The 23905-nt window shown below is 43.3% G+C and overlaps 1 protein-coding gene across 1 annotated transcript; it reads right to left on the bottom strand.

The window, feature by feature from the left end:
* Positions 1-3272: 3272 nt before the first annotated feature.
* LOC115543569 (apoptosis-stimulating of p53 protein 1) lies at positions 3273-23591 on the bottom strand. The gene is made up of 4 exons (XM_030355969.1): positions 23026-23591; positions 6117-6264; positions 4843-4950; positions 3273-4247 (listed from the first exon to the last, which is right to left on the bottom strand). The coding sequence occupies exons 1-4, from the start codon at positions 23038-23040 to the stop codon at positions 4135-4137; spliced, it is 384 nt and encodes a 127-aa protein (XP_030211829.1). The 5' UTR covers positions 23041-23591; the 3' UTR covers positions 3273-4134.
* Between the last annotated feature and the right edge of the window lie 314 nt (positions 23592-23905).

The following is a 23905-nucleotide window of genomic DNA, read 5'->3' as shown; positions in this document are numbered from 1 at the left end:
AAAATCAATCATCTTGCATGGGAAATTACACTACTGTTATCTAACCCTAACGTCATACATCCACACACAACATACTTCGAAATCTCATTCACACCTCTCCCTATTTCATTCTGTTTTCAATTTAACTATCAACCTTTTCATAATTTGACAAGCTTTAATCTTGTGGGCTACTGACCTTGATTCTTTCAGCCCTAGCAACTATTTTGGAAGTTGACGCCTCGGTGTAGGTGAGCTGCTTCTTGGCTGCTTCCGCTGCTGCTTTAACCATCCTTGCATGTTTGGCGGAGGCAAAGTGGTTTTCCAGCCCCGACTTCCGCCTGTGGTCCAACACGCAGTTGCACGGAGTGCAAAATAATTTGCCCCCACTGTCGTGTAACAATCCGGGAAACTGCTTTGCGCGGTCTTTTGCACTTATCTTTGGATGGAGCCCATTTCAGCAGCGTGTCAGTAGACAGTTACAATCCTACGAACATCGCGCGTTCATGTTAAGAGGAGTTTCGGGAAACGCTTCAAAGAAATTTACGATGGATCGCAAGACCCATCTTGAGAATGATTGTACGAGCGTGGATCCATCATTATCGGGAAACGGGGCCCAGAGACAGTGTAACGCACAACAACCCACCCAACCACAACAACACAGAGCGACACACACACAGACACACACACACAAACACACATACACATGCTCCCAGCTGCAAGACTCCGTCCAATCAACACATGGGTCATTTAACAGCAGAGCCGGACAGTAACGGAGTACATTTACTCGAGTACAGTACTTAAGTACAATTTTGAGGGATCTGTACTTTACTCGAGTATCATTTTTTGGGAGTACTCATGACTTTACTCAAGTACATTTGAGAGGCAAATATTGTACCCTTTACTCCGTTACATTTCTATCCATAACCGTGAGTATCCGTTACTCCTTCTGAAAAATAAAAAATAAAAGGAGAAAAGAAAAATCACGGAAACCCTCAATTTGTTGTTTCCCTCTCAAACGTGATTCCCTCTCAAACTGATTAGGACAGCCTTCAGCCTATCAGCAATCACCTTTGCTTTCCGCCAAAGCCAACTCCATGGTCAGAATTAGATGAGAGACGATTGTTGATTTGATTGATAAAAAAACGGAGAAACTCACGCATACATAGAATTGTTAGCTGAATTTTCTTTTCTGATATTGCATATTTATGTAAGCTGAGCAATTGTTTTTATGTTCTTGAGTATACTTTTATACTGTATACTATTGTGCTATTGCCATGGTAAAAAGATGAAAATTACTTGATTTTACTTTCAATTCCTTTTACATTCTCCAAATGTTAACATTTTTCATAACTTCATGTAGGACGTTTCTATACATAAATGTAAGCACTGTGGCAGTAGTAATGCAATATTTAGAAAACATACTCTTGTACTCTTGATACTCAAGTACTTTTAAAAACAAGTACTTCAGTACTTTTACTTAAGTAGACATCTGACTGTAGTACTTTTACTTGTACTTGAGTAAAATTTAGCAAGGGGTATCTGTACTTTTACTCAAGTAAGGAAGCTGTGTACTCTGTCCGCCTCTGTTTAACAGCCAACAAGCCAGTCAGCGTGAAACATTGTGCGGCTGTTCCAGAAGGAAAAAACGAGCACACCCCCACCACCACCACCACCACCACCACCATCAACACCACCACCACCATCAACACCACCACCACCATCAACACCACAACAACCACCACCACCAACACCACCACCACCACCAACACCACCACCACCACCATCATCAACACCACCACCATCAACACCACCACCAAAACGACCACCACCAACACCACCACCACCACCACCATTACCATCAACACCACCACCACCATCAACAACACCACCACCACCACCAACATCAACACCACCACCACAACCCCCACGACCCCCACCACCACCACCCTCACCACCACCACCACCCCCACGACCACAACCACCACCATGACCCCCACCACCACCACCAACACCACCACAACAACCACCGCCACCACCACCACCAGCACCACCAGCACCAACACCACCACCACCACCACCACCAACACCACCACCAACACCACCACCACCACCACCACCACCACAATGGAGATTTTGTTGTTATACAGTCAGATACAATGATACATCTAATTATGTGTTGTCCATGCACCGACCACTAAATCATAATGTGTCTTACTACTATTACTTATTACTTATTACTTATACTGGGTTCAGGGATTTCATAGTTAATATTTAAATGAGTCAGGGGCCATTTCACAGAAAGAGTTACAGCCATCATACACACTGTTAAGCCTTTAAACAATGTTGGACATCCAAATGGTTGGATTGCATTACAATATTATTGTCATGTGACCCATGGTCAAAATCCAGCTCTAATCTGTACCGAAACCAATCTACCAACCTACACATGTCTCTCTCACACACACACACACACACACACACACACACACACACACACACACACACACACACACACACACACACACACACACACACACACACACACAAGCGCATATGATCATCATCCAGATACCCAAACACATAGAGCTACACCCTGCTTGACGTCACATCACGTTTAGCACATAAACACAAGTCAAGACATATAATGCACTGCTGTAATAGACACAAGCACACACACACATACAACCACACGCACACTTTGACAACTTTGTTGTACTACTGCATGAATGGTGGAAGTTACAAACCAACAAAGACACACACACACTCACAATGTGTCCCACATTTTTTAAGTACCTATATACCTTTCATAACATCTCACAACATGCATACTAGTTCCATCCACCAGGTGATTGTAATTCTGTGTCCCAGAGGGACGAATCAGCCCTGAGACTCACCGTCAGCGGCCCTCCCCGGGGGCCAGTGGTGGTGTCCACCTGGGCTCTATCCATTCAAGGACAGCAGAGAATTTTAAGGTCGAAACAGAGAAAGAGCTGTCTAGACAAATGAAAATTAGAGAGAGGAGGAAGAGGTGGAGATGGAGGTGGAGGAGGAGGAGGAGGAGGAGGAGGAGGAGAAGAGGGGGAAAGACAAGCTCTCAACTAGCGAACAATCCTCTTAGCCCAGTTATGTCATGGGACAGAGCTAATCCAACTTCAACTGACTGGCCAAGTGCTAGATTACAACCAGACTCTCACACACACACGCACACACAGAAACACACACACACACACACACACACACACACACACACACACACACACACACACACACACACACACACACACACACACACACAACCACACACCTAAACACTCGCAATGGAAGTCAATGGAGGTCTTATTCACACAAAGGCCCTGTCTAGACCTTGCTCACTCCCATTCACTGAAAACCTCTATGACTCACTTAAGAGCCATGGTGACATCAGTCAACCTTTATTGCAGTACAATAACATCACAGATCATAACAGCATTAGGTAAATGGACACAAATATAAAGACATGAGATCTTGAGGTAGGCAAATGTTTACTGACCAATACATGCAGCTTTCAGCGAATGTGTCACCTTGCATGTGTTTGTGTGTGTGTTCATGTGCGTGCATGTGAGCGTACGTGTTTGCTGCGTTGAATGTGTTGATGGAATCTATTAGAATTGAGTGACGCCAATATAGGGTCATTGGGCCTTGGAGTGACTAAACTCTTGTTTTTGTTGTCGGTCATTCGCGGCGAAACATAACCATATCATTCATATCTGTCATAACCAAACATTCCTGAAACCATGCGACACTGCACCACAACCCTCCCCTTCTATCTATTTATTATTGCACGTATTTCCAATGCTCTAAAATAATATACACCGTTTCCTGACACTAATCTTCCTTGGAGTGTTGTTGTATTTTGTATTCTATTAATGTATTTTCATCGTGTGCACTGTATCGTAACTTAGATTCCTTGTATTTAATAATGTATTGTATATACCTCTACCTTACCTCACATAACGTTGGGACACACTAGGAAGATGACATAGAATATAAAACACACTAGACACTGAATGTGTATAGCAAAAGTATTAGTGTTCAGCTGATAAGAGAGATGTTTTGAGACATGCAGCTTTAGATGACACAAACAATTATGGATTTGTGTGCGTATGTGAGTTAGGGTTAGGTGTCTTTGTATTGGGTGTGAGTGTTTGTCTGTGGTCTTACCATGCTGTCGTCCGCTATCTCTGTTTCTCTGATGGTTTTGTTGTTCTGTAATGGATGTGGACTGCTGCCTGTGTGTATTACATAGCTCAATGTGAAATCAACAACACTCATAACACAAATACATTCAACATAAACAGCGCAAGCACTCAAAGTGGAAGGCAAGCCAAGAGTCACAATGAGAAGCGAGGGAAAAATAATGCAATACAAATATCATATAAAGGATCAGCATGGACAAAAGAGCACAAACAACAACGGTGACAAAGATTGGGACACAAAGTAAACACACAATGATCTGCAACTCAAACCCAAATTCAACCAATACAGTGCAGAAAAAAACAAACCATATAACTTCCATATTAAAATAACTTATATTAAAAATAACAAAAAATGAATGAATGCAAATAGTAGTATAGTAGATAGTAAATTATCTTCAATGCCAACCCAAAATGTATTATAGCTACATTGGTCCACAGCGGACAACGTAGTTATTATGTTTGTCATATAATATACTGATACACTAGTAATTAGAGTGACAGCAGAATCCAGGAAGAGGCATTGGTTCTATTTTATCTCGGCTTTAATACCCAGTAGAACAATGTATCAAAACAATAAACCCGTACCCTAGAGCGACACCTATTGGAATAGCAAGGTAATAATAGTTACCTTGGTTCCGGGAGGGGTGGTGCCTCAGGTAGAAGCTGACCTCTGACCTGCTGGAGCCCCACTGATGTAGGAGGTCCAGCAGCAGCAGGTCATGGGGCAGAACTCTCTCTGAGTTGGGGACAGATAGGGGGTAAGGGGGTGCTTTTCGGTCGGACAGTATTCGTATATTAACCAGAGAAATAAAAAGAAGAGTCATAGGGAATGGTGGGGCTGCTATTTGTCAACCCTTCAGACAAATTGTATATTTTAACGATGCGGAGAGATACGGATTGATGTGTGTGTGTGTGTGTGTGTGTGTGTGTGTGTGTGTGTGTGTGTGTGTGTGTGTGTGTGTGTGTGTGTGTGTGTGTGTGTGTGTGTGTCTCAGCTGTCATTGTATCTGCCAGCAGGGTGGTAGTGGGAGGGGACAGCTGTGAGTGACAGCTTCCTTCGTGGGTCATTTCACACTGTAAAGTATTTCACCGTGGTTTAAATTCATTCAGTTTAATATCAGTTCATGAGCAGTAAGGAGCACCACAGTCTACAGAATCAGCATCAATGGAGGTGGAGTGATCCACAGAGCAATCACAACTGTTTTTGATGAAAATAATGGTCACGGATGGCTTTTCTCAGAGAAAAGGTTTTTACTGCGGGCGTATCTATCGCTGCCAAGACCTGATGATATTCTTTCTGGCTGCACAAACTTCAATATCTGGATGATCTCACAAGCCTCATATCCTGAGACTGTTTTGCAAACCATGGTCTACATATTACTTGTATGTCTCTCGTACAACAGAATCTGTTCCCAAATCATATAAACAGCCTATTATTCTCTTGCTCCAAATCTCTCTTGTCGGTCGGACCGACCGACCGACCGACCGACCGACCGACCGACCGACCCACCCACCCACCCACCCACCCACCCACCCACCCACCCACCCACCGACCGACCGACCGACCGACCGACCCACCGACCGACCGACCGACCGACCGACCGACCGACCGACCGACCGACCGACCCACCCACCGACCCACCGACCGACCGACCTACCGACCGACCGACCGACCGACCCACCGACCGACCGACCGAACGACCGACCGACCGACCCACCGACCGACCGACCGAACGACCGACCCACCGACCCACCGACCGACCCACCGACCCACCGACCGACCGACCCACCCACCCACCGACCCACCCACCGACCGACCGACCAACCGACCGACCGACCTGTCCCGCTGTACATAGACGTACAGGGGGACAGGCAAACAGGCAGATGGAGAGACGGACTCACCATGACCGCTCCACACCTCGGCCAGGTGGCAGTCCCCCTCCCCGGCCTCTTGGCAGTACTCAACCACATCCATCACCGTGGTGGCTGGGGTGACCGGGGCCTCGGTGAGCATCTGCTGGCCGTTGCTGAGGTACACGGTGAGGACCACCTGGCAGAAGAAGAGGTGGAGACACGCTGACACCTGACTGCTGCACTTGGGGGGTCAGTGAAGACCACAAGATGTTTTCTCAGTATTGCCATGGTGTGTCGCTGCCACAGCGGGTGTTAATGTGTTTGTTTTATTTGTTTGGTGGTGACATGTGTCCCGAAAGGACCCACTGTATCGATGCACCTAGCCGCTCCTGACTCACTCATGAAAAAGACACAATACCACTCTGTCAACAAAGGTTACCTTACATATATATGGGTGCCTTATGTATCTTATTATGTGGTAAATTGCGTGCTTTATGTATCTTATGTGGTCAATTGTGTGCCTTATATATCTTATTATGTGGTAAATTGTGTGTTTAATATATCTTATTATGTAGAAATTTAGAAGCAATCGAGATGTCTGTGTCTTCAAAATGTGATCAATGGTAAAGAGCACATGGACGGGGGGAGACATGGGCTGCATGAGGGGGCCACTGTGAGGAATACAAAGAACGTGTGTCTCTGTAGGCCCCATGATATGACCATCATACGCTGACTATAGCGTGTGATCCTAAGAAGAACACAAACATATTGTAAACCTGTGATGGCTAGTGCATCGGCTCAAGCATCATGTGCCGCCATGCGGGCGGAATAGGAAAAGTACCCAGAAGATGTATAACAAAATAACATTTGTTGAGAATAAGGAAACATAATAATAATCGAAACTCAGACTGTTAGATCACATCGGGCCCCCACCTCGGACTCTGCATAAAAAGAGAGTTATTAAGAGGGTTCGGGGGGACAGAGGTAGAGAGAGGGAGAGAGCTTCACGGGTTAGTTGGCCTTATGAGATCTTCTTGGGTTGCGCAGTTGTCTTCTGCTTTTCTGCTCTTAGAACTGTACTCTGAACAGTGTCCGGGGAACTCAGCAATAGCATTTCATCTTAGGAACTCTGATATAGCCTCTATTGGTTTAGTTCGGCATAGGGCAATCTCAAGTCAATGAGACGACAAGTCCCTATTAGTTTAGTTTTGCATCAGGCAATCTCAAGATTTGGCTGATTAAGCTGGTGACTGAGACGAGAAGCCCCCAATTTAGTTTTAGTCTTAGGAGCGGGCAACCTCACGGAGATTGAGGTGGCAAGTCCCCAATTTAGTTTAGTTTATCATAGGGCTATCTCACGTTACTAAGAAGAGAATACCCTATCATTTTAGTTTAGTTTAGTTAAGATCTATTCCTTATTTAATCTTGTTTATCTTACGTTTATCTTTTCTTTTCAAATCTATACTCAGTTGTAAAAGTTATTGTGTTTATTGGACCTAATTTGAATAAATCTACATTTGTAGTAGGTTAACTCAATTCGTTCGAGTCCTTTTCCCCGTCGACTCATCGGCTCGGCGAAGCAGACCGACACGCTCTCAAAGCCGATCCCCTCACGGTAATTGGTGCATAGTAGGCCTACAGGCAATTGTTGATTGTGACTGACTTGTAATAGAGGGCAAAAAGGCAAAACGTAAAAGAGGTTTTAATAATAAATAAATAATATAAAGAAGGCAAAAGATACATCAGGGTTTCGTGGTGACCAGGGACCTTGACCCGCTCGTAAAACTAATAAAAACAAAAGGGTTGAGGCTGAATTTGTACAAAACTGTGAGGGACTTAACCGAGTGACCTCGATCGGACCGGGTTAAGAGCACCTCCGTGAACGACAAAAACCACGGGGACACTAGAAAAAGGGTTTCAATCGAGGTTGGTCCCGAGGGGCGTCCGACATCCCGACACCGACACGGCTGCGGTGTGCGTCGCACGTATAGTCCCTATAATCACCGCGCGTGCGTTGAGGAATGCTCGACAGTGGCGACTTCAAACTTCTGACAGCTGTACTTTGGACCCCTGTAGCTTTTTCATTCAAACAGGACCTCTAACGTATATCTACCATCTTCACTTTAACTCCACGCCCTTCTAATGTATATCTACCATCTTCTCTTTAACTGCAGGTCCTCCTTATGTATATCTACCATTTTCACTTTAACTCCAGGCTCTTCTAATGTTTATCTACCATCTTCACTTTAACTCCAGGCTCTTCTATTTTATATCTACCATCTTAAACTCCAGGCACTTCTAATGTATATCTACCATCTTCACTTTAACTCCAGGCTCTTCTATTGTATATCTACCATCTTCACTTTACCTCCAGGTCCTTCTAATGTATATCTACCATCTTCACTTTAACTCCAGGCCCTTCTAATGTATATCTACCCCCATTGTTTAAGGCTTTTCCAATGTGGATCTACCCCCTTTTTTTTAACTCCAGGCTCTTCTAATGTGTATCTACCCCATTTGTTTTAACTCCAGGCTTTTCTCATGTACCGTACACATTCTATGTTTCTTGATTGGTTATGTTTTTAAACCCTTGTGCAATTTAGAAACCATAATATAATCTATGGCAAGCGATTATATTATATTATGCATATTATATTTTATCATCTATCTATAGATTATTATAGATTTAACACTGGACAATGGACTTGAGGAAGGGTCATATTTTCCTATCACCCTGTACATTCCAACATGTGAAAACATGTTGGAATGTTGGTATCTTTATGGCAATATCTTTTTACCAATACAAAATTACTGCTTCCTCATATCCAAACAAATAAAGGATTTATAAGGGAATCAATTGGAATAAAAATGGAGGCGAAGGCACTCTGCACATCACGATCTCAAAAACAAAAACAAAAAAAACAGAAACATTTGACAATACAAGCCCAACACAGTCCTTTTCACTCAGGATACTGGGAGATACGTTGATGGAGTTTTGGATACATACACCGTCGCAAGACTAAAGATTCAGCACCCCACAGCACTCATGAAATCAACAGAGACTTCAATCATGTCTCTCTCTCCAAAACCCAGATCAGCTTCACAGTATGTGAAGTGCAAAACCAGGGGAAATAAAATGGACTTGCTGTATGCCAATGTGAGGGAGCGCAACTGCCTACTTTCTGGGGGGTATGCAGACACATAGCAGGCGCCCCCCCCCCCCCCCCCTCTTTGATCTGGGCACAAATTTGACCTAAAACACACTCTGATATTGAATCAAAAAATTCATTTTGAGTGCACCAGGACAGATATCCAGTGTTTTTTTTAGAGGCAGCCTTTCTAAGATGCTCTGCCAGTGTAACATCATTCTGTGCTATGAGATCAAGGATACCCAGAACATTTCCATTTCTACGATTTCCTAACTGTGCATTTTGTCCCCCTCAGTGGCATGTTTCTTTCTGCAAGGAAGAGTATGCAGTCGATCACTCGAGTCAACAGGCTCTCTGTAATTCGCTATCAATAGTATTACCTAGGCATAAGCGGGATGCCAATTCCTTCCACATCAGATAAGCATTTATTTTTTTTGAAAGACACTGCCAGTTATTATACCCCACCAAAAGGCAGCAACTCTAGCTTCACCAAAAAGCTTACATGCAAAACAATAGACTATGTTAGAACTGTTGGAGTACAGTAACCAATTGGCGTGGGAAAAATAATCCATACTTCGATGCATCGCAATGCTGTGTAGAACGAAGTCTCGATTCAGATACGATAATAATCTTTTTTTATTTTTTTATTATTAACTTATTAACTTTTGGAATATTAACTGAGTTATAAAGTATCAACTTTATAATTCCGTTTTTACTGGGTCTATTGAAGATAAAGACTTGCATAGAGGTTGTAGTAAAACAAAATAACCACAAACAATTTCCTTTATTTTTCTTGTTATGATCCGTTATATTATAGGCTCCACTGACACTGGTGCTCGCCTCCAGGGCGTGGTCGAGGGAGCTCCCACTGGAGCGCCGTGTGGGGAGGAGGGGGGGAGGGAGGCGAAGGAGCGGGGGGGCGCCTTATGTTCCTTTGTTATTGACAATTCAAGTCACAAACGCTGAAGTCACAAATACAGAAAATGCCGACTCAATTTTTTTTTACTTCCATCGCTTTGGCGCCCCCTCTGGTGCGGTGCCCCTATGCGCCGCATATAGGGCATACCCACTTTTTGCGCCACTGTGAGGGAGGCATACCTTCGCTCTACCCTCCCACCAATCGGTCGTCCGATCACAATCTGATACATCTCGTATACAAGCCTACCTTCCGCAAGCAGCACTCCACCACCAGGACTGTAGAAGATGTGGTCTAGAGAGGCTGAGGAGGCCCTGCAGGAATGCTTCCAGACGACAGACTGGGATCGGTTCCTGGAGGACCATGTGGAGGACATTGAGGGACTCTCCAATTGCATTACGGACTATATTAGGTTCTGTGAGGACAGCGTGGTTCCCACCAAGAAGGTCCACTGCTTTTAAAATAACAACCCTTGGATCAATAAGAACATCAAAACCCCACGACATGGTGGCCTGGCTTGGAGTCTTCCTCTCCAGCAGGCCACCGTAGGTGCGGCTGCAGACAGCAGGCCACTGTAGGTGCGGCTGCAGACAGCCGGTCAGATGTGGTGCTGAGCAACGCCCATCACCACAACGAAACAGTTCTTTCACCTTTTCTCTTCACCATCTACACCTCTGACCTCAGCTTCAACTCTGGAACGCTACCTTCAGAAGTTCTCGGATGACTCCTCCATCGTAGGCTGCATCATTGAGGAATGGAAGGACGAGTACAGCGGTGTGGCGGAGGGCTTCGTCAGATGGTCGGAGGAGAACACCTTCCAGCTCAAAATCAGCAAGACCAAGGAGCTGGTGGTGGACTTCTGACGGAGCAGGAAGCCCCCAACTCCTGTTACCATCAAGGGGGTTGAAATAGAGACGTTGGACCACAAATTCCTTGGAGTATGCATAAACAATAAACTGGACTGGAAAGACAACACAGAGGCCCTCTATCGGAAGAGTCAGAGCAGACTCTTGTTGCTCAGGAGGCTCAGGTTCTTTGACGTGTGTGGCAGGCTACTAAAGATATTCTACCAGTCTGTGGTAGCCAGCACATTGTTCTTTAGTGGGGCATGCTGGGGAGGAGGCATCAAGGCTGGGGAGTCCAACAGATTCAACAAGCTGGTGAGGAAGGCCAGCTCTGGGGATGGGCAAGAACTGGACAGTCTGGAGGTAGTGGTGAGAGGAGGATGAGGGACAAATTCAAGTCCATCTTGGGTCACCCCTCCCTTCCCCTCTGTGTTGAGCTGTGGCAGATGGGGAGCACCTTCAGCCACAGATTCATTTGGGAGCGCTTCAAGTTCTGCTTTGTGCCGGCAGCCATTTGGCTCTACAACAGTGCTTGATGTATGTGTTATGTATGTGAATGCATGTGTGTGTTTCTATGTGCGCATGTATATGTGTGTATATGTGTATATGTATGTATGTAGAGCATATGTGTACGTGCATGTATGTATATGTGTTTTTTATATATATGTGTGTATATGTATATATGTATGTACTGTATATGTATGTGTATGTATATACACATTTATGTATATGTGTGTATGTTAGGGGTGTAACGATACACGTATTTGTACCGAACCGTCACGGTACAGGAACATCGCAGTGGTTACAGAGGTGGACCGCGGTGCGTAAATGTGGCGTACATAGCGTTAATATGGCAAATGTTAAGGCTTTTTTTTGCACTGCGGAATTTAAAACTTGAAGTCAAAGTTCCCCCCCGGACCGTTTAGCCAAAGGTATACCAATACCACTCCGACTCCGTAATCCGACTCCGTAACTGCGGAGACCCCTCAGCAGCTCTCCGACGGGATGTCGGATCCGCAATGCGATTCGCCGCCTGATCTATCTTATATGTTCACTACAAACCATGTAGGCAGTGTTGTAAATAAACTTCCAAAGCTTTTCAAATCTTATTTGGTGTTTTATTGGTCCTTAAGGTTCAAAGTAAACAATGTACAAAGTAGGGATGGGCGTGAGGAATCGATTACTCGAGTACTCCTCGTTACAAATTAACTCGGTTGGTGGACAGGCAAACTCGAGTTTGCATATACACACAAACAAAGTTTTCTGTGTGTAAAATGTGTGTGCGCCACTAACGCATGCCGTGGGCACAAAGTAAATGAAATGTATCAAATTTCTGTGTGGCGAGTGCCGTGCCGTGTGCAGGCACGCCATAATTCAAAAAGTTAAGAGATGGCGGTTAAAGCAAAGCGCAGCGAAGAATTGAAATACTTTAAAGAAATAGGAGATCATAAGGTGAAATGTAAAATATGCCAAGCGAAATCGAGCTACCAGAGTAAGGACTATACGGCAACTCCTGAAACACAACGGTGAGTTCGGGAAAGCAGACCCGCAGCAACCAAGTGTGTCGGCTACTTTCACCGCCGCAAGACGCAGCTGTAATCCCGGATGTGTAGAGAAGATCACAACGCTGAGTATTTCCATAGTCCATTTGCTCCCGTTTTATTTGCAGCTTTAAATTATTTGCAATGGTTAGGCTACTTGTTTCGTTTTCGTTTTTTTTAAACCGTTACAGGCCTTGGTTCGACGTGATTTAAATTGTGAGACACATATTTATTTTTGTACGGAAAATGTGTTTTGAACGTTTGCAAAAATAAATAATGAATACTCTGATAACTCTGACTGTTTTGATGGAGAATAAGCATTACATGTTTGGTTGGTAATATTGCCGTTCATCATCAGGCCTATTCCTGCTGCAGATGCGTTGCATTCTAAAAATAGATTTGATTAAACGAGTACTCGATTGATCCTTGAGGAATTCCTTCGATCACTGGAGTTTGGAATTTACTACTCGTGCCCATCCCTAGTACAAAGTAATTAAGGTGCAAAGTCAAACCGGAGAAGTGATTCCGGAAATGATTTTGTTACGAGGACCAATCAAAGCCCTTGCTGTCTCCGTTGCGTCGACCAATTGGTCCATGGCGTCGACGGATAGTTAAAAAATATTGGATGTGCACGAAAGATACGGAGAGGGTCTCCGACAGGCTCTCAGGCTACGGAGAGGGCTCTCCATGTCTGCTGTGGCAACCCGGCCCGACACAGCGGCCCTGGAAGCCCAGGGGGCGGGTGATACAGGCGGTCTACCACCCATTCCCATTCCCATTCCGATTTGAGTGGGGAGTGGCCCCACTCAACGCAAAGGAGAAACACCTCCGATGGAGGAAGGCGATCAGACGCAGGTGAGGGGTATAAAAGGGAAGCGGATACACTGTCTAACGAGAACGTGTGGGTCCAGCGCCCGAGATGTGGAGAGGCGGCATTGCATCCGTCAGTTCCAAGAGTGGGACGAACGGGAGCAAGGTGGAGAAGCGGCGTCTGGACGCCGACTGCATGGAGCTGCAGTTCCTGGAGCGTGAGCGCCAGCGCAGCGCATCAGGTTTGAGAGCCGGCGCGAGCGATACGGGATCCAGTGGGAGTGGGTCGAGCTGCACCGGCAGCACGAGCAGCTACACTTCGGGCAGGACTACCGCACCGGCAAGAGGTCCTACAGGTTCCAGGGAGGTCACCGGACAGGGTGGGCCAACACTATCCAGTCCCGACGCGGGTTGCTGGTCAGTCAGCGGTGCCCCGAGCCTTCATCAAAGGGTGGAGGAGTGTTTCCAATCAATCCCTCTCTGGCACAAACAAGCCTGCAACTCCATCTTTGATTCCCTTGTCCATTTCCTTAAAGTCTTTACCACAGGTTTAGAAGTTTTTAGATTTCTGCCTGTAGGTTGGGATGAGATGAAGCGGACAGAGGTCGGAGGGTCCTAGAGCTGCCTGGGAAACGGTGCGATAGGCGTTGTATGTATGTTTAAATGTACGGTATGCATGTATAGTATGCATGCATTTTTATATATATGTGTATGTGTTTGTATATATATGTGTGTGTGTGTGTGTGTGTGTGTGTGTGTGTGTGTGTGTGTGTGTGTGTGTGTGTGTGTGTGTGTGTGTGTGTGTGTGTGTGTGTGTGTGTGTGTGTGTGTATAGTAGCAGGGCAGTGGGAGTGGGGTTTCCATGCCACCAAGTTGAACAGATAAGACCACACAACACAGAGCAGTTCAATGGGGTGATTTATTGACAGGTTAAATCACCATCACCAGGATGGGGAAAAGGGTAATCCCTAATCCGTATCCAGGGGTCGTCACCAGGACAGTCCTCAAACAAAGTGTCTGGTACACGGGGGTAGTCAGAAGGTCCAGGTCACAACAAGTAATCAATAAAGTGCTCACAGAAGCTCTCTCAGATACTCTCTGTAGTTTGCTAGCCCTAGCTCTGGCTTGTGCTAGCCTGCTCTCCCCTTTAACCCCAAGCACTCCTGCTTAAGAACTTCAGGCCTACTCCCCTCACTCCTCCCTGCCATCTGCCAAAATATATATATGTATATATATACAAAAATATATATGCTTGATCACTGGGCCACTTCTCTTTGTTTACATTGCATTTCTGGTACTTATAATTTACAATTTACACTTTATAATCGTTTCTATTCTCTAACGTTCTTTTTTTCTCAAATTCTGTAAAAGCCGTACTGCAGCCTATACCGTAAGTCGAAAACTCTTGACATTTTCAAGTATGGTTACCAATAACCCCCACTGTGGTACTGCACCCAAAGGTGGCGCTATTGTAATAAATCATGAATTAGGCTTATTTCTCCTCACCAGATTGACCTGGACTCAAAAATCTTTCTGAACATTAATCTCTAAAATCAAATGCATCTTTTTCCCCCAGGTCCTCTGCTCTAAAAATGTTTACTTTTCCAACAATTTCAAGGAAAAGCCAAACTTCCACAGTCTCAACCCATTTTGCCTACATGACCATTTTGTTATTATATAACTACCATACGGCTATCATTAGGTGGATACCATTAACAGTGCAAATTTTCAGATCTGTGCTCTTTTACAGTTTTTCTCAGTCGCTTTGGTACATTTCTCAGATCAGAATCGAAATTCTCAAAACTACCTGTTCAACCTTCACATCAGTGTGTCACTTGTTCACATCAAAAAAGCAGTTTCTCATTTATTTGAACACGTTGCTAATGCTTTTGTACATCTTGCAAATGATTATGTACAAGTCTCTGCTCTTTCCTACATTATCAATTGCTTATGTCATGTTGATCCAAATGTATTGTAATGGGTCACTATTGAATAGTCTCACCCCCACAACATTTGGGCATTAGACAAGTTGTCATAATATGTCAACCATATTTCTACACATTTCCATTACACTTTTTTTCTAAATCTGTCCTGAATTGGTAAATTGCTCCCAAGTGAATCTTGACTTTCTCTAATGAAGGGAAATGTATGACACGTTAGATCAACCAATGATCAACCAGTTTACTGAAGTAGCTCAAAGGTGCATCTCATGAACCATCATGTATATACAGTATATAGCTGGAGCAAAACACAATGTAACAATGTTTGACGATTGAAGGACAAGGAATTGGACAGCTTCAACAGCCAGAGAGAAGAGGAAGAGGATGAGGCTGCGTGGCGGAGGAGCTGGGAGGCACAACAGAGGAAGAGGCAGAATGCACGTTCCTGATGAGATAAGAGCCACACTTGTAGACCATGTTCTCAATCAGGGGCTTACAATGGCTGAGGCTGGTCAAATGTTTGGAGAATCTGTGTCCTCAATCATTCAGGCTTTTCGTTGACAGAACAGGTATGTCATCTAACGATAGGCAATGTACTATATACTTTCTGTAATGCTTCATACAATATTACAGTATTCAACTTGCATTTTACAATATACAGTAAGTATACTTTTACTGTACTGTATTTTTTCCACATTGGATTGCAAGACAACCTCACAGGGCTGGCAGAGGGCCCCTTTTCGCACCTGAACAGGAGCAGGCTATTTGCACCATGGTTGTAGAAAACAATGCCATAAGACTAAGGGAACTAAAGAGTGCCATTATAGAGGACAACAACATCTTTGAAAACATCCAAACAGTCAGCATCTCAACCATTGACAGGTTGCTGAAGAGACACCAAATGAATATGAAGCAGCTGTATATTTGAAAAGAAATGGTGAAAGAGCGAAGGAGCTGCGCTACCAGTATGAACAGGTAAAGCATGTATGAGCATGCAGTAACTTTACCTCACAGTAAACAGTACAACATTGTATAGTGATATACGGTACTGTAAGTGTGACCCTTACACATTTGCTACGGCTGAAGAAAAGAAGATGCAAGGTTGAAGGCTGGATTCAACCTAAGTTGATGTGCCAGGCCAACGGGGTGGGAACATAACTATAAGTGCTGCTAGCTCTGAGAATGGTGTGCTAACACATATTCCCGTTATTGGGCCATACAATACAGAGCGTCTTGTCACCGTTTTAAACACTCTTTACAGGGATCTCATCCCTGAACCAGAGAGGGATCAGATTGGAGATGACTTGCCAAAGTACGTGATAGTTTGGGAAAATGTCAGTTTCCATCGCTCCAACATCATCTGGCAATGGTTTGACCCACAACAGGATGCTGATGGAGTTCCTTGTACCCTACTCCCCATTCCTTAACCCCATTGAGAATTTTTTCTTGGCCTGGTGATGGAAAGTATATGATTGCCAGCCACATACACAGATGACCCTTCTGGCTGCCATGGATGCAGAGTGTGATGACATCACAGCAGATGCCTGCAGAGGCTGGATAAGAAACTCAAAAAGATTCTTTCCATGCTGCATCGCAAGACTAGATATTCGTTCTGATGTTCGTTCTGATATTCGTTCTGCCATCAGCGATCAGGGAAGCTGACTCTGGGGCTATTCAAAGGAAAGCTCAAAATGCACCTCTACAATCTTGCATTTGGAACATAGGAGTGTGAAAACGACAGATGCGAAGTGAAGACCACTCTGTTTGCTTGTGCTTTTCTTATTACAGTATACATTCCCACTATGTACTTTTCCGTTCTAATTCACTATTCTGTCTGTTCTAGTGTGTTGCGGGTACTGGACTGGATGCCTGGACTCTCCTCATGGATAACCGGCCAGAACCCCATCACCATTTTAATATGATGTGCATGTATTTACCTGTATGTCAATTGTGGCACCCAGGGCCATTGCACTCCTGACCATCCCTGGAAGAAGCGATCCCCTACTATGCGTTTCTTCTCAAGATTTCTTCCTTGCTGATTTCAAGGGAGATTTTTCTTGCCCGTGTGGGGGCATGGGTAAAGGGGGGTGTCATAAATACTTGGCCTGTTAAGCCCTTTGAGACTGTAATGGTGATTAAGGGCTATACAAATAAAATTTAATTTAATTTAATTTAATTGATGTGGATGAGAATTTGTGTCCCAACAGACAGGAACGTCAGGAGGTGTAGGAAGACTGCACTGTAATTCCTACAGCACTGCATGTACAGTTTTCAATTAGGAGATTCTCCTTTTTTTGCAGTGTTATCTTTTCCTTTCTGTATCACAATGACATGGTCGGTCAATAAATTACATTGCAAACAGTAAAAGCTTAAATATGAGTCTTGTACAGTCTATTCCACATACTCAATCTTCCACATACACAAAGGTGTTACTTACAATAATTGTCTTCAAAACTTTAGCCATAGTTTAAATAAGAACATCCCACCAGAGAACACTGTTATATTGACAACATGACTAAGTAATGTGACTGTCTTATCCGTACACATGAAACAAGGACTTGCCATTCTGATTACACTGACATGTTCCTTGACACAGATAATTAATTTTGAGAAACAAACTAAGGATTTTGAGCAAGGGACTGGCTTTTGCATGAAATGCATGGTGTTTTGCTATTTGTACGAACTGTTTTGAGAAATGCACTTACTGTTTTGCAAATTTCAATTCTGATCTGAGAAATGTACCAAAGCGACTGAGAAAAACTGTAAGGAAGCCCTTAATTCTATTGTGAAATGTGTGCTTGGAGTTTTCTTGCTGTTGTGTGCTTATCAATAGACATTTTCACCATGTGTTTTAGGCATCATGCAGTTCAGGAATGTCAGTGGCTCAACAGGATAATGCCGTGTACTGGTGATCCTTAGGTTGAGAGTTCGAATTCAAGAGTTAAGATCCACTTGAATGTGGATCTTAACTCCACATTCAAGTGGAGTTAAGATCATTCTGAACAAGCTGAACATGACATTCTGTCAATGCCACTCATTTAAGAAAGACAACATTGATCAGCACCTGAAATTCCTCAGGCAAACAACATTCCGACTCATTTGTTTCCAAGAATCTGTCTGCCAAGACCCAGTATGTTAATAGGGGATAGTCTACGTTAGCCATTTTTCCTTCATAATTAACTCTGTCATATATATATATCTTCCATTAGTGTGTTCTTGACTTTTATTTTGCTCGGACCCCGTTAATCACAGCTTGCGGTTATATTTTATAATTGATATTGTTTACACCGTATTTTTGTTTGCCCTGTTTGTTGTTTGTTCTGTTTGTCTTGTCCTTACTTTAGCATTTAGTTTGGTATTTACTGTAGCGTCTATTTTTGTTTTCATTAGTACTTCGTATTTATATTGCATTGTACTTTATCTTGTGTTTTTCCACTGCTGCTGGGCTGTTGCAACAAACTAAATTCTACTATGGGGATTAATAAAGTTGTATCTAATCTCACTTGTAACAGAGCATAAAATCACCGGTAACCGAGTGTAAACTCGCCAGTACCGGGTGTAAACTCACCGGTAACAGAGTGTAAACTCACCGGTAACAAAGTTTAAACTCTGGGGTAACAGAGTTTAAACTCGCCGGTAACGGGTGTAAACTCACTCGTAACAGATTGTAAACTCAGAGGAATTAGGAAATTTCCTTAAAGCAACAGGCCACCGACGAAGTCTACCTATATGAGGCGCGTTAACGCAGAAGAAGGGAAGAGAAGAAAATATAATAACAATGGATACCAATTCCAGAAAAATAATTGTTGGCATCGAAATTAATTAATTTATTTCTGGTTAGTAAATAAAATTACATGAAACTACACAGTTAAAAGTAGGCAATGGATTAACTGCAAATATTGTCAACTTATTCGTAGGCTATACAGCATTTACAAAATAGCAGTCAAGCAAATTGATTTAGAAAATAGACAAACAAAATGGAAAACCCTACAAATAATAATGAACTCATAAAAGGAGGGTCACGTGACGCAGGGATTAGCGATGGCAGCTTGAAACAGTGCTCCTGCTGTCTTTTGGGTTAGTATCCTTAATATATCCTAAAATACGTTAAAATCTAAAAAAAAATCGTATACATTTTGCGTGGAACTCAAACATGTCAGAAGAAGGTAAAATTTCGCCTTCTGGAAGTAACATTGAACAACGAAAACTTCACTCAGCCGCACAGATTCAACTCAACATGTGCTCGAAGGGAGTAGCAGCTAGCAAAGATCCTACAGCTAGCACAGCCACGGAGCCCGACCAGCCTGGTATGGCTCAAATTCACGGGATGCTGAGCAAGATATTGGAGGAAACGGCGGATCTGAGAGAAATTCGTCGGTCTCTGAGCTCCGTGGATACAAAGCTCTCCTCCCTTATTTCTCGCATTACGGAGGTGGAAGACTGAGTGACAGCTAGAAGACGTGCAAGCTAATATAAACGAAAGACCGGCGGCTTCATTGTCGACGGGGGCATGGGGGGGGTTGCGCTTGATTATCGGGGGGGGGGGGGGTTAAGTGCAATTTTTATTCATAACATCAAAATATAACATTTTGAATAAGAATAATAAGTCAAAGTTAGATCAAACTAATGTGCATATATTTCATTTTAGACCGTTTCCGTTTTTTTTATACTCGGGAGGGGGGGGGGGGGGGGGGGGGCAGCGGGGGGGTCAACCTCTGACCAGACCTGGCCCCCATGTGGCTACGCCCCTGCCTAAGAGATTTACTTTTTTGTTTTATTTGAACAATGTTCCTGGTTCTGTTGTTTTGTGTGCCAGAATGGTTCGCAGTCTGCTGTTTATTGAGCTCAGGGGTTTTCAAAGTATAAGAGAGTGAGCCCAGCTCAGAGAAGAAATTTCAGCTGAGCCCCCCCCCGCCAATTTTTTTTTCTCAATCCCTGTGTTTTGAAAGATCTTTTAATTATTTTACACATTTTAAACATCTCTGATCATATTTTAAACATCTCTGATCATATTTATGATCATATATATTTAACATTATTTCAGGCGGGGCTGTTTCATTGTCCTACTAAATGCATAAAATACCTTGGCATTCTCTACCCTCGCCAAATTGATAAATTCATCTAAAAATAATTTGGACCCACTTGTTACAGTTTTTCTCAGTTGCTTTGGTACATTTCTCAGATCAGAATTGAAATTTACAAAACAGTATGTGCATTTCTAAAGACCATTCGTACAAATAGCAAAAACACCATGGATTTCATGCAAAAGCCAGTTTCTTGCTCAAAATCCTTAGTGCGTTTCTCAAAAGCAAATATCTGTGTCAATGAACATGTCAGTGCCATCGCAATAACAAGTCAAAGTCCTTGTCATTGTGTACGGATAAGACAGTCAAATTGCTTAGTCATGTTGTCAATATAACAGTGTACTCTGGAGGGATGTTCTAATGTAAACTATGGCTAAAGTTTTGAAGACAATTATTGTAAATTGTAAGTTACACCTTAGTGTGTGTGGGAGATTGATTGCAAGAAACTGGACAAGATTCATATTTACGCTTTGACTGTTTGTACTGTAATTTGTTGACAAACCATGTCATTGCTAGAAATGTGAACATAGGAAAATCAGGTCAGTGGTTCTCAAACTATGGTACGCGTACCACTGGTGGTACGCGATGCGCTATCAAGTGGTACGCAGAGGAATTAGAAAAAAAGAAACCGTTCCATTATAAACATTACTTTCAAAATACTAGTATGAATGGAAATACATTCACCATGAGATCATGCTCTCACTTACTGTGTGTGTATGTATATGCGTTTCCGTGTCTCTGTTCTAGTGCTACAACTTTGTACAGCTGACAACAGATAACAATAAATAATATTATTTTTAAGAATAAATGTACCTCCTGCATGCGATGTGCGTAGCTAAATAGGGGCCATCTACACTACTGTATGTTGTTATATTTCATAACATCTGTCATAATGGTGGTACTTGGGGAGACAAATATTTTCTGTTGGGGTACACGGTACAAAAAGTTTGAGAACCACTGCCTTAGGGTAAACTGTACATGCATTGCTGTAGGAATTACAGGGCAGTCTTCCTACACCTCCTGACGTTCCTGTCTGTTGGGCCACAAATTCTCAGGCAGCCTCACTCCTCTTCCTGTTCTTCTTCTCTCTGGCTATTGACCCTGTCCAATTCCTTGTCCTTCCATTGTCAGACAATGTAACATTGTGTTGTGCTCCAGCTATATAAATACTTGTCAGTTCATGGTTCAGGAGATGCACCTTTGAGCTATTTCAGTAAACTGGTTGATGTTGGTTGATCGAACACTTCACAAATTTCCCTTTATTGGAGAAAGTCAAGATTCACCATGGTAGCAATTTACCAATTCAGGACAGATTCAGAAAAAAAGTCTAATGGAATTGTATAGAAATATGCTTGACATATTATTTAGACAACTTATTCAACCATTTTGCATGGAAAGAATAATGCAATGAACTAATGCCTAAATGTTTTGGGGGTGAGACTATTCAATCGACACCCATTGCAATACATTTTGATCAACATGACATAAGCAAATGATAATGTCGGAAAGAGCAGAGAATTGCACATAATCATTTGCATGAATGTACCAAAGCATTTGCAACTTGTTCAAAGAAATGAGAAACTGCTTTTTTGATGTGCCCAAGTGACACACTGATGTGAAGCTTGAACAGGTAGTTTTGAGAATTTCAATTCAGATCTGAGAAATGTACCAAAGCGACTGAGAAAAACTGTAAATCATCCTGTCAATCTGACACACAGCATACAATCAGAACACTACTTCATGGCGACAAGCGGTACAGCATGTATAATGCATAACATTCCGCCCACTTACAATATAAACTGCAATTCTTACTGGATTAGATGCTTCATGAACCACCTCGAGAACGGATGCTTGTTAACATTGTGTCTCTGGAGGAAGGCCGAGCTCTCTGAGTGGCAAACGACATGCCAGCTCGGCCCTACTTTGTGTTTGTGTGATTTGTTCTGTCAGGCAGACGATAATGCGCCCTTACCACTAGGTGGGGTCATTTTTCCATTTTGTAAACATTGATGCATAATCGCATAATGCTGTACTTCATTCCACCAGATGTCGTTATTACTAATAACTGAGACGGTAATCATGTAGCCACCTAGCCGATTACGTCTGTCCAGCTAAATTGGTTTATGGAGTCCTATTCTGCTTGACCCCCACATTGCTGCTCGCAGCTATATTTCTTCTTGAGTTCAAAGTTTTGTTTCTTGTTCTTTTAGGCCATCTACCGCGTGCCTATTATCGGCATTTTCTTTTTTTTCGTTTCATCTTTTACTTTATTATTTATATTTTTGGTCATTATTAGGCCTACTCAGCCTTATTATTGTAGTCTTTTTATATCTCCCTCCAAATTTGTCTGTTCATTCTATACTAAAAATGTTCATGTACAGGCAGGTGCAATTTATCAATTTATAATACCAAGATATCTTAAATGTCGGGAATGTCAATGCAATCAAAAGAGAACCAAAAAATAACCTTCTACAAAGGTTAGGGGAACATTGAGGGAGCCAAACCTGTAACCACATTGCAACACATTGCAACCAAAACCTAACCAAAAGTAACATTCAGGGAACGTTGCTGAACTCACCGAATTGAATTACAGGGTGTGAACTCACCGGTAAAAGGGTGCGAACTCACCGGTTACAGGGTGTGAACTCGCCGGTAACGGGGTGTAAACTCACCGGTAACATGGCCATCTGGAGATCCAATCACAATGTTCTCTGTCCTCCTCACAATCCCCGTTAGGTTAATGTCTGTGGGTTCGGTCTAACGTAATAACACACCCATTGTTCCAACGGTAGCCTCTTGTCCTTTTCCACTTCTTCTGCTTTGTTTTTCTTTCGTTGTTCAACTGTATTCTCTAGATGAGTAATGAGTAATGTAGGTAAGACTGGAAGGAGGTCGGATTATGAGTCGACTTGCTCCTTTACTCTGATGGTCTCCTTGACTGATGTCCAACAAGATCAACACTTGGTCTGAAGCTTCCTCCCATCATCCCCGTTATCTGGAACAAAGACCATACATACACCGGGTATGACGGACAGCTTGCGCCAAAAACACGCAAGTCCAACCGTCCATTGGTCACTAGATGACCCAATCCGTCCAGAGACGTCCAACGCGAGAGGATCTATTCACAAACTCCGGCTCCTGTAGGCCTATACTAATCCTCGGTGACCTGCAAGTTTAAAACAGACGACATTGCTGTTGGGTGGACTTTCTGAGAGCTCCCTGTCCGTGGTCTGACCGGTGTCCCTTCACAAAGGGACAACACAACATTAGGATATCCTGCCTTTGTGTGTGTGTGTGTGTGTGTGTGTGTGTGTGTGTGTGTGTGTGTGTGTGTGTGTGTGTGTGTGTGTGTGTGTGTGTGTGTGTGTGTGTGTGTGTGTGTGTTCAATGACATCATAAATCTAAAGTTTAAAAACACCAACTCCCCATGAGTTGAAGGCCTGCTCTCTTGTACCCATCAGACATAAGGGTCTAATTTATTTATATCTATCTATCACACCAACTCCAGAACATTTAAGAAGGGGTGCTGTCAGTCAGTTCGATAACATGGTT

Source organism: Gadus morhua, chromosome 5 (genome assembly GCF_902167405.1).
Source record: "Gadus morhua chromosome 5, gadMor3.0, whole genome shotgun sequence".
NCBI classification, from domain to species: domain Eukaryota; kingdom Metazoa; phylum Chordata; class Actinopteri; order Gadiformes; family Gadidae; genus Gadus; species Gadus morhua.
The sequence above is the reverse complement of the archived record's forward strand: the minus strand, read 5'-3'. Positions and strand labels throughout refer to the sequence as shown.